Source organism: Nelumbo nucifera, chromosome 4 (assembly GCF_055504915.1).
Source record: "Nelumbo nucifera cultivar China Antique chromosome 4, China Antique-T2T, whole genome shotgun sequence".
Taxonomy (NCBI): domain Eukaryota; kingdom Viridiplantae; phylum Streptophyta; class Magnoliopsida; order Proteales; family Nelumbonaceae; genus Nelumbo; species Nelumbo nucifera.
The window spans coordinates 81,547,999-81,559,956 of record NC_142652.1 but is presented as its reverse complement, the minus strand read 5'-3'; the positions used below and the strand labels follow the sequence as shown (position 1 = coordinate 81,559,956).

The 11,958-nt window shown below is 39.0% G+C and overlaps 1 protein-coding gene across 1 annotated transcript; it reads left to right on the top strand.

Moving 5' to 3' along the window:
* Nucleotides 1–4,160: 4,160 nt before the first annotated feature.
* LOC104606188 (late embryogenesis abundant protein Lea5-D-like) lies at nt 4,161–5,270 on the top strand. The gene is made up of 3 exons (XM_088902868.1): nt 4,161–4,438; nt 4,772–5,034; nt 5,177–5,270. Exons 1-2 carry the CDS (start codon nt 4,368–4,370, stop codon nt 5,019–5,021), a joined length of 321 nt encoding a protein of 106 aa, XP_088758994.1. The 5' UTR covers nt 4,161–4,367; the 3' UTR covers nt 5,022–5,034; nt 5,177–5,270.
* Nucleotides 5,271–11,958: the final 6,688 nt, after the last annotated feature.

The window sequence follows — 11,958 nt, the reverse complement described above, 5'->3', positions numbered from 1 at the left end:
GCATCTTCCGCGTTGGTTGAGAGAAGCTAAAATGGAACTCGTGCACATAGCGCATGAAAGAAGCCATATTCTTTGATTGGAGATTTCATCCGCAGAAGATAAGGATGATTTGGGTTATCAAGAAATGTGAGACGATGCTTCCAAGAGAAAGGATTTTCAATGGGGATTGGAAAATAAGAAGTGTACAACTAATGAGAAAGGATTTTCAATGGGGATTTCATCCGCAAAGAATCCTTTATTTTGGAGATGTTTCGCCATGAAAGAGTAGAAGCAGGAGTTTGTTTCCTACTTGACTGCTTGGTGGAATTGTGGAAATGGGTAGAGGTGGTAATGAGCCGAGTTTTTAACGCGTTCAAGCCTAATTCATTGGTTCGATTATGAAACGAGCCAAGTTTTAATAGGCTCGAGATAAGACTCGTAAGTTAGCTCAAATACATATAAAAATATTATAATTCTTATTTTTTAAAATATCAAATAAAAATATTTTTATATATAATTTTTTATTTTTATAAAATATTTTTTTTTTCAAAATCGAACTCGAGCCGAGCCGAGCTCGAACTTATAAATTTTTTACTTAAGCCGAATTTGAGCTCAAAATTTTGGCTCGAACAAATTCGAACTCAAACTTTATAAAACAGTCTCAAGCCAAACTCGAACCTCATACTATTCGGCTCAGTTCAGCTCAAATCCACCCTTAAGCAATGGACACGAGTGAAATGATGGTGTGGGCTGATCGCATATAAGGGAGCCAATATAGGAATTGAATTATGCTGGGGTGGCCGACGGAGGTATTAGGGCTGGAACTTGGTACGGATATCCGATCAACTGGAAATGGATACATGACCAGTAGAACCAAGGCAGGGTTGGATGACGGTGGAAGTGGAACTAGAATGGGTGGCAGAGATACCGGAGATGAAACTAGAAACGTGTGGCCAGAACCAACCGCAGTGGTGTATGACACTGGAGCTGGAATGGGTGGCAATACCCGCAGAGACACCTGGAACGATGATAATTAGAGCTGGAGGGGGTGGTGGAAATGGCAGAAACATTGTGACCAGAATGATTCGCATCTCCTTCTCTTCTCTTTGTCCGGTCACCCCAAATCTCAATTCTCACCAGTGATCAAGGGTAGTTTAGGCATTTAAAAATTTTAAACAGTTAATTAAGAATCTTTTTTGAAATCCACTGACAAAATATTAACGGAAAGGGTTTTTGTCTCACGGTCAAAGTTTAGGGGTATTTTTATGAAAAAAAGTGTAAGGGTCTTTGTCAATGATTCTATAGTACAAAGAGTGTAATTTACCCTAAAAATTAAATTGATTATATAATATCAATTTATAAATTTACCTTATTTAGTTACAATCACACATCGGGAATATTACCGATGTGTATGATACAAGCAAATAAGTTTGACGCCAACCGAAGACCAAAAAAAGGAATATGAGATGAGATCCGATGGAGATAAAACTAAAATAAATAAATAATTAAAACTTTACCTTACCACAAGAGTTGTATAAAAGCTGCTGGGTAGAAGGAAGCACAGAAGAGATAAAGATGCCCCAAAAGTGCCATGTACCATCTTCCAAGTGTGACCGACTGTTATATGTATTCCTGCTGGCTGAATATAATACCATTGGCGCACGCTGTATTTTGTTAGTTTGGCTGGATTACGATTAGAAACAGGGCGGGGATCATATTTTTTGTCTTCAATCTCGATTCTTGATGCCTTAGTTATCTAAACACAGTCAGTCATACCACTGATGCTAGGATCAGTAATCATATTTCTTAAACTATTCTTATTATTTAGCTAATTGATAAACTGTATTTTACAGTTTAACTATTGTCTTACATCATCCCTATTGTTCCTAACAACTGTTATCATTGTTAAATTCTAACAAAAATGATGAAAAGTCAGTTTTACCTTTTTATTAAATCGCGCCCATCTATCTTCAAACGTTGCACCTCCTTCCTGATTCCATATCTATTATCATCACCGTAACCCAAATCCCCATTATTGAACCATCATCGTCTTCGACAATGAATAGAATGACCATATCAGAGGAGAGGAGTGGCAGTTACCTCCGTAGAAGATTAAAGGTTACTCTCCCTCTGTTGATCTCCCTTTGTAATCCTGATGACCGCACTACCTAGCATGTTTGCAGTGTTTCCCCCTTTAATCCTGAGGGTGCACCACAAAAGAGAACTGGATTTCTCTTCTGAAAATTTCAAGTCCGGGTATAAAAGAGGGGATTGACAAAGCATGCTTTGGTCACGCCAGAAATTCAACAAATAAGGGGACGATCTGAGTATCTCTTACATCTCATATCTGAGTTCCTTGCAAATTTAAGAGATACTCATCTTTGATCGCCTCAAATTTACATAGATCAAAATTTCGACGCCCAAATTGTCCAAATCCCCTATTGCAAGCTTTCTTCAATTAATCACTAGTCGAAATCGTCCTTCCCCTACTCAATTCTTATTGGGTGCGAAGATCGGATTCTGATTGCAAAAAAAAAAAAAAAAAATCACACTGAAATCCCCGATCCCCAATGGGGACCCGACTTCCCCAACCCCATCGGGTTAGGGATGGGGATTGTTTTGGCAGATTGGGGACGGAGACGGGGATTAATAGGAATCCCTGATCAAGGTCGGGATCGGGGATGGAGATTGAGGTCCCCGACCCCGATTATGTATGTATGTGTATATATATATATATCAAAACATATTTAAAAAATTATTTATAATTTAAAATTCTTATTTATTTTAAGTAATTTTTTTCAAATAAATATTATTATTTAAAAAAAATCAGGGATTCAGGTCCCATGGGGAACTCATCCTCGTCGGGGATCGGGGACAGGAAATATGATCCCCACCCTGAACCTGCTCTGTTGCCATTCCTACCAACGACTACTGTGAAGAAGGTGTGAACTGTGAAGTTTGATTTGCCACTGCTAAATGAAGAAGACTTTGAAGGAGGAAAAGAAGAAGAGAAATGAGGGAATGAAGCGAGGAATGAAGAGTAAAAATGAGTTTCAAAAAAATATATATATAAGTTATGTGATATAACGTATGTATAAATTTTGACGGTATATTAATAGATGCTAAATATAAAGATAGAACTAATCAATTGTCAGACACAATAGAGATAGTTTAAAATAATAATTAAACAGTAAGAATATAGTTTATCAATTAAATAAATATTAGGAGTAAGTGTGGAATTCCGTTTTCACCAAAAAAAGTGCATGTTGTCGAGGGGTGTCAATTGGACTGGATTTGGGCCGATCTGACCCAGTCCAATGTGAGTCTATTATATGTGGAGCAGGTCCAGTTTAATCTAATAAATGTTTTGGACCAATTTAGACTGGTCTAATTCAATGTCTGAACCATCCAATCTGTTCAAATTTATTTTGATTTAGATTGGTTTCAACCTAAATCCGGTCTATTGACACATATATTCTTATCTTATATCAATGGACCAGATATTGGCTTAATCCAACCCAATCCAATATTCCAATATAAATTTGTTACAGACGGATAAAGTCCAATCAAATCTAATAAATATTTTAGACAGGATTAGTCAATGAGTTATGAGCCATCCATCCGCCGCCTCCCTCCTCCTCCTAGATTGATTGTTAAACTTGTGTGACCTCTCCTCTCTTCAGTCTTCACCCAGGAGAAGTTGAAGTACTGGTGGGTGGTGGTGGAACAGAGAGCAATTTGTTCTTCTATGATTGCATTCTCCGGATGCAAAATTCTGAATACTGTTTATTATTGACTTTTAGATAGATTAAACAAAGGAAGATTCTTTAACTCAATCAATGGAGGAGAATGCCTTGCTCTCCCACTTTAAAAAAGATCGGTGCGACCTTGCCCATCCTAAAGTCTAACAAATGTAAATTCCAATCAACTTGTCCTTTTGACCTAATTTTATCATTAAGCTCCTCCATATGACCGCACGATTAGAAAGAATTTCAAATGAATCCTTCACTCCTATGCCAATGAAATTGACGTGTAGAACTTCAGTAGGCAAGAACTAGAAGGCAGCCCACTTTGACGCGTTCCAACTTCGAACCCTTTTCGCTTTTGAATATTTAATTAATATTCTTGGCCTGTTCATTGTTTCTCCAAATCCATACAAACCTCTGCTCCTCTCCTTCAGTCTCACTTCTATATAAAGATGTGAAGCCCAGGTCTGTCAGAGCAGAAGCTTTTGAGTTTTGGAGGAAAGAAGAGGCGGAGAGAAGGGTCCTACAGTGGTGGTGTCTCTTCGCTTCGCTGCTGCAGATAGATTTCTTTGTAATCATATCGGAGATCAAAAGAAGAAAGCTTCCTGCAGCAACCATTTAAAATCCTCCTCAGCGCATCAAATGGCTCGCTCTTTCTCGAACGCTAGGCTTTTCTATGCTCTCGTGGATGGAGTCTCAGTTTCCGTCAACAGGTAAGAAAGATTAAAAGTTCTCGACTCTATACCCTGCTATACCCTGAGTTTCTTTGGTTTTGATATTAACTGGACGGAGGAAGCTAGCTCCATCGTTCAAATCAATCCCTCGTCAGTTGGTAGTCCCATTTGAGTTGTTGGTTCGAGCCCTCCTTTCTTCTGGGGGGGTTGAACTTGAACTGCGCTCAGAAATCCATTCCATTGTATTTCTTTATGACTCAGAGCGGGAGCAACAAGCTCGGGTTGATGGAAGCACGTGAATATATTCTCTTTAGCTTTATTTTGAGTTGTTTTATGACTAATTCTTTACTTTCTCTGAATGGAACGTAACAGGCGAAGTTATTCGACGGCGGCAGCAGCAGCAGCGTCGGTAAGAGGAGGTGGGGCGATGGGTGGAATGGGGAAACGAGGAGGAGGAGGAGAAGAGAGGGGAAAGATGAATGAAAGAACAGAGATTTCTTCGTCGTGGGTCCCGGATCCTGTGACCGGCTACTACAGACCGGAGAATCGTGGTGCCGAAATTGACGTAGCTGAGCTTCGAGAGATGGTCCTGAACAACCGCAAGATGAGGCAACAACACTAAAAGAAAATAAAAGGTTCTTCAACACATTGGATTTGGACCTGCTTGTGATATTTGTCTGTCTTCTTCCCTCGAGGAAGAGTTTTTTTTTTACTTGGGTGGTTTTGTTTAAAAGCCTAACAGACATTTCTTTCTTTCTTTCTTTCTATCGTCTGTAGGAATGTAATCGCCACCGAACGAGGGGTGCTTATTTTATGTTTAGGATTGTAATTCCAACTTCTGTAGTGTTATTGCTACCCATATTTCGAACCAGAGTCAGGCTCAAAGGCAAAATAAATACATTTGAATTTTGATGTAATGATCCATCAAATATCCATCCAAAGGATATGATTATCCAACCCCAGAGTCCCAGACCCCTACTCCCAATTCCTACTAGTTGGGCATAACCCACAAAACAAAAGAAACTCAATTGGTCTTTGATTCTTGAACAAGAAAGGCATCATCCTAAAAGAAAGAACTTGGAAGGTGTAATTGTTTGAAAAGATCAGTCTCACCTCTCACCTTTTGGTAGGGTCCAGCCATGTATACCAGGTCAAAAACTCTCAAAGGGAGGCTGATTCTCTTCCGCAATAGAGAGCCTTACACGGAAGAAAATTACCTTTATGATGACACAGCTGTCTTTTCTCTCTAGTTCCTACATACAGAGGTGATAGGGCTTCAAAGTTCTAAAGCATCGGATTCCAACTGGATGTTCAATTAGTCTTCATATTTGCATCCAAATGCACCTGAATTAATTTCTCGTATCAACCAGCAAACCAAACCGTCAGGCTTTATAATCAAAAGCCAAGCCTTTGCCCCCCACCACATTCTAAATAATAATATAATTAAAACTATAAGCATTTTTACCAGTTTCGTCCCTTTAGGTTAATATTTTGAGCGTTGGGTCCTTGGCCAGACAGATTGGTATCAGCAGGAATAGTACCCCTACTGGTAGCACTTTCGTGGGTTCCTCATCGTCAAACTATTTAACCCGTGACCCAGCAGACATTCCGGTTTTATGTCCGGTCTGAGTCTTACAACATCCATTCCTGCTTTGGTCAGGGCCTCAATTCTCAAGTAAGCCTGTCAATGATATCCGAAAATCTAAGCCAATCTGATCTCACATCCCATTCGATTATCTTGGATTTGGATTGTGTATATATATGTAATTGGGTCGGATTCAGGATGTTTTAATCTATATCCAATTAATAATCAGATCAGATTCGGATTTGACTCCATCTGATCTGATTATAATATGATATTTATTAATTTTAAAATATAAATTTTATATACTTATATTTAAAATTATAAAAATATATTCTATATTATATATATATATATATATATATAATGAATTTAGTGTGTTACATTTATATTAATTTATTATATATAAAGGTTAAAAAATAAATAAATTTTTAATTTTTCTGGTATTTTAGAAAATTTATAGAAAAACCAGATTAAATCCAAATCCGATCAGAGTCTATTAGGATTCGGATTCAAATCCAAGTCTTTAAATCCAATTGGATTTCAGATCGGATCGGATGCGGATTTTGGTGCATCCGATCCGATTACAGCCTTACTCTCAAGGCTGATGGAGATTATGGTGGCGAATATAATCTATTAGGGCCCACTTGGTTTGCAGGAATAAAGGTCTGGAATCAAAATTGGAATTGGCTATTCCAATTTCAACTGTTTTGTTGGGCAGAATCAGAATTCCATTTCCATTTCTAGTGGAATGGCATTTTCCGATTAGAGGGAATTCCCTTCCTTTGGGAATGAAATCCTATTCCTGCTGATACCAATAATTCTCATTCCAATTCCTGTTTGAACCAAACAGATTATGGGAATAAATCATTCCGATTCTGAAAGATTTCAATTCAAATCCGATTCTAATTCTGATAATGGCTGCGAACCAAACAAATCCTTACATCATTAGATGGACTCAAGGTGAAAAAACGATCAAAATCAGTGAACCGTACACTTTCTTCACGTTCAATTTCCTCGAGTGTAAATACTAGAACCTCACACTAATACTGTAGATCATAGATGCATACCTCAAAACCTCTAATACTTTTTCTATAGTATCCTCATTACAGGGGAGGCCAACAATCTTAATAGGGACAAAGCAAGACCGAGTAAAGGGAGAGGCTTTTACTCCCAGCCAGCCTCTTATAGAAGAAACTCCACCTTCAAAGTCAAGCTACAAAACATGTAAAACTGAAGTGTCTGAAAAAAAAAATCGTGTAGCTCCAATAAAAAAAAACTAAAGGATTGAGAACAAAGAGAAGATTGGGATGAAAGGTTCAATTACTCCAGGTAGAGCTTCCATCAATTATAACAGGTATTTATCTTTGCTGCAATTACTCCTTTCTTTGTTAGAATCATTTTATGATTCATCATCATCATCATCATCCAAACCTTATCCCACTGTATGAGATAATAATTTTATGACAAAACAATAGATAATCATGGATGCAATTTATTCTCAACTTGTCGTTGCCTAATTTAATTCATGGACTTGATATATGAACCCAAGAGTCAGTTTGATGCTTTCTTACTAATAGACTATAAATGTGGAAAAATGCTTTCTGTCAAACATAGAACATGTATAGGTTTTCTAGGTGCACTTCGATACAAGTCATTGCCCAAAGACCTTGAGAGCTATGAGTCTATGATTCGAAGTTTCCAACACAAGTTTGCTTTAATTTCTTTTACCACTCTTTGTTTCTTTGTTTTCTTATCATCTCATCTTCTTCCTCAAACCTCTTCAGTCTCAGTACCATTAGAAATTTAGAATAGAGAAAGTCTTGCCACCGTAAAGCTTCCTTATGCTCTTGGAGAACCAGCCTGTTAGGTTGAAGAGACGCTAAAGGAAGATGATTTACTGGGGTTTTGTCTCGTTTCTTCTTGGTTAGTTGTTTTCTGTTTGCCATCCATACCTTCCTTTATATTAAATTGAAACATTACTCCATAAAGTATGTGTTTATTTCCAGTAATCCTGGCCCATCAGAGGGGCAGGAGGGGCATTGCATAACAGCAATAGAGAGGAGAGTCTAGTGGAAAGTTACAGTCGTATAGGGGAAGTCTTTCCACATGCATAGAGTGGGTTTTCCTTCAAGTTAGGAATGGATCCTGGTAGGACTCACACATGATCATAAGATGGATGATATCCAAATCGGACAGGCCTTGACATTTGAGGCATTCCCAAATTCTTTATCTAATAGATTGAATGGTTCATTGTCAAGGTTAAGCAGTGTGCCAGAAGATAACTTGACATGTGGTGCAATTAGACCTGTTCATGGGCAGGGTAGTCCGACGGCCCCGGCAACAGTCAGACTTGAATATATTCTTAAGCCCATGGGCCCAGGCTTTTTTCAGGCCAGGCTCAGGATTTCACAAAGAAGCCTAGCCCAACCCGACCCCAGCCTGACATATATATATATGCCTAATCCCATTTTCCTAATTTTCTCATTCGTGTCACCTCTCTTTCGAAGTTCGAACTCCAAACTGGAGGCTTGGAGCATTTCTTCCCTTCCACAGTGGTAGTCGGCGGCATCACCTACAGCGGCGACCGGCAAGGCAATGACAATCTTTTTCTGAGTTCCGACTCCAAGTATGCATGCCAGCCGGAAGGCAACGACGGCAACTCAAATCTATGAAACTGCTCTTTAGTTTCCGGTTCCACATTATTCCACCCTCTTCCAAAGTACTACAGTCTTACAACAATATCCATGTGTACAATTCTTTGTAATTTACATTCTAAAGTCTTTTGTAATCCATTATAAATATCTAATGATAACATGATCACAGGGCGCTTCCATTAATTTTAGATGGTATCAGAGCACCTTAGGCTCTCTCGGTCCGTTCCTTTTCTGTGTCTACAAATCACCGGAATCAATGGTTGCCACCACTGCAACTGGTAGCTTGGATGTTACCTACGGTCCAACTTTTCCATTTTTCTTGCATCCCAACATTTTTGAACAGCTGTTGACCCGAATGGTCGGACTGTTCGGCCCGGGTACCGTTCAGGCAACCGGTTCCGTTTTACTCCAAACCCAGAATCTGGTCAAAAACCATTGAAAAATTCAACAAACCGTTGACTCGAGCGGTCAAACCATTGACCCATTAACCCATTCAACGGTTTTTTACCATTTTTTTATTTTTTTTATTTTTTTTTTATTTTTCTATCAGAACGGGTCATCCATTCGAACCAGATGGTCAGACTATTGACCCAGAAACTGATGGCTAGAACAGTTCCATTTTTTAGTCATTTTTTAAAACGTTGTTGCATCCTTCAAATAATCCAGGTGCCATCTTAGTTTCCTGTCCATTAAATGGAGAAAACTACTCCACCTGGAACAAAGCAATGCGAAATGCATTGTAGAGACCAAAAAAGTCACCTGCTTAAGAACTGGCCTGGAATAAGTGTAATTCTATGGTCATTTCTTGGATTTTCAACTCTTTGTCCCGTGAATTACATGAAAGTGTGGTGTATGTTGATTCTACTCATGAGATCTGGCATGATCTAGAGGAGTGATCACAAGAAAATGCTCCTCGGATCTTTCAACTCAAGAGAGGCTTAGCCTTGCTTCGACAGGAGAATCTCTCTGTCTCAACTTATTTCACAAAGTCCAAAGCCTTGTGGGATGAATTAGCAACCTATAATTCGATCCCAACCTGCTCATGTGGAGGTGCGGCGAAGGAATTCATTGCTAAATGCGAGAAAGAAAGTGTATCGGTTCTTGATTGGATTGAGTGAGAATTTTAATACTGTTCATTCTCACATCCTCAGTCTTGATCCCTTATCCAACATCAGTCACATTTATGCACTGGTTGTGCAAGAAGAACACCACCAGAGTCTCTCGTCTCAACGATCACCTATTGTTGAAACAACAACACTACATGTTGTCGCTACATCATCAAAACCCCAAGATAAATACACCTGTCCAAGATTCAAATGTGACCATTGCAAGTGCAATGGACACACGAAAGACCAGTGCTATGAACTTCTAGGCTATCCACCAAGTTGGGGAGACAAAAGGAAATCTACATCTAGCAAATCTGCAGACAAGAGTTCCTTAAAGAATACAATTTAGATGCCCGGACATTCGGATTCAGTTTCTCCAATTGCTGGTTTGAGTCTTGATTAGTATCAATAACTGATGGATCTTCTGAACTCCGACAAGCGTGTTATTGCAATAAATTATGTTGGTAAGGCTCATGCTTGTCAACCTTTACATCATTCTAGTTCAGTTTATCCAATTGCTGGTTTGAGTCTTGATTAGTATAAACAACTGATGGATCTTCTGAACTCCGACAAGCGTGTTATTGCAATAAATTATGTTGGTAAGGCTCATCCTTGTCAACCTTTACATCATTCTAGTTGGATTTTGGATATAGGGGCCTCGGACCATATGATTGGTGCACAATCCGGTATGATTCTTGATACACAGTCATTTAGTTCCCATAAACCAGTCCATCTACCCAATGGCACTATAGTGCTTGTGCGAACTCAAGGATCTATCAAGATTACTGATCATATTCATCTAGTGAATGCTTTTCTTGTTCTGAATTTTAATTGCAATCTTGATATCTGTGAGCAAACTCACTAATCGGTTGAATTGTGTGGCTTTATTTTTCCCCACCTTCTGTGTCCTATAGGATCTAATCACAAAGTAACCAATTGGAGTGGCTGAAATGAGGGATGGTCTCTACCACTTCACTGGACTTCCAAATTCTACAACTCTACATATCAGCTCAACTGATTTTTCTCAATTGTGGCATCATCCGTTAGGACATGCTTCCTATGATTGATTGTCATTGATTCAAGAATGACATGTTTCCCTATCTACAACTACTGTGTGTTGTGATGCATATAATCGTGCTAAGCTTATAAGATTACCTTTTCCTCTTAGCTATAATAAAATCACTACACCTTTCAATATTATTCATTGTGATATTTGGGGAGCATACCAGGTGCCTTCCCACCCCGGGGCTCATTATTTCCTCTCTATTGTGGATGACTACAGTCAAGCCATGGCACGTATGTCGAATACTTTTTTGTTTCTCACTATGTTCTGTGAAATGGTAAAGACTCAAACTTATTTTCAGTACAATGGCACTCTTCATCAGCGAAAATGTGTTGACACCTCTCAACAGAATGGGGTAGTGGAGCAAAAGCACCACCATTTACTTGAAATGGCACATGCCTTACAATTGCAAGCTAGGCTCCCAATACAATTTTGGGGTGAATGTGTGTTCATTGCAACTTTATTGATAAATTACTTATTTTCAGTACAATGGCACTATTCATCAGCGAAAATGTGTTGACACCTCTCAACAGAATGGGGTAGTGGAGTGGAAGCACCGCCATTTACTTGAAATGGCACGTGCCTTACAATTGCAAGCTGAGCTCCCAATACAATTTTGGGGTGAATGTGTGTTCACTGCAACTTTATTGATAAATTACTTACCTACACCACAATTGCATGGGAAATCTCCTTATGAGATATTGCTTGGTAAGCCTCCTACATATAGCCACTTAAGGGTGTTCAATTGTTTATGTTATACCCGAGTTCAAGGCAAACCCCATGATAAATTTGTTGTGCAGACCCATCATTGTGTTTTCATGGGCTATCCACAAGGACAGAAAGGTTACCGATTGTTTAACCTTGATAACAAAGAGTTATTTGTCTCATGGGATGTTCACTTCTATGAGGACCAATTTCCTTTCTTGAACATCCAAAACACTCTATAGTCTTCTAATCAGCCAGTGGTACCACTTCCTATAACCGATGGCACACCCGTTGATTTGCAACCTATGATTCTTAGCCCACACAGCCCATGATGGGCCTTCCTCAGTTATCAACGGGTCAGGAGTAGAACCCAACAACACCCTCATTATACTTATACATCAGTCCAACCGCCCTATTCGACCTCCCAAGAGACTCCAAGAGTTTGT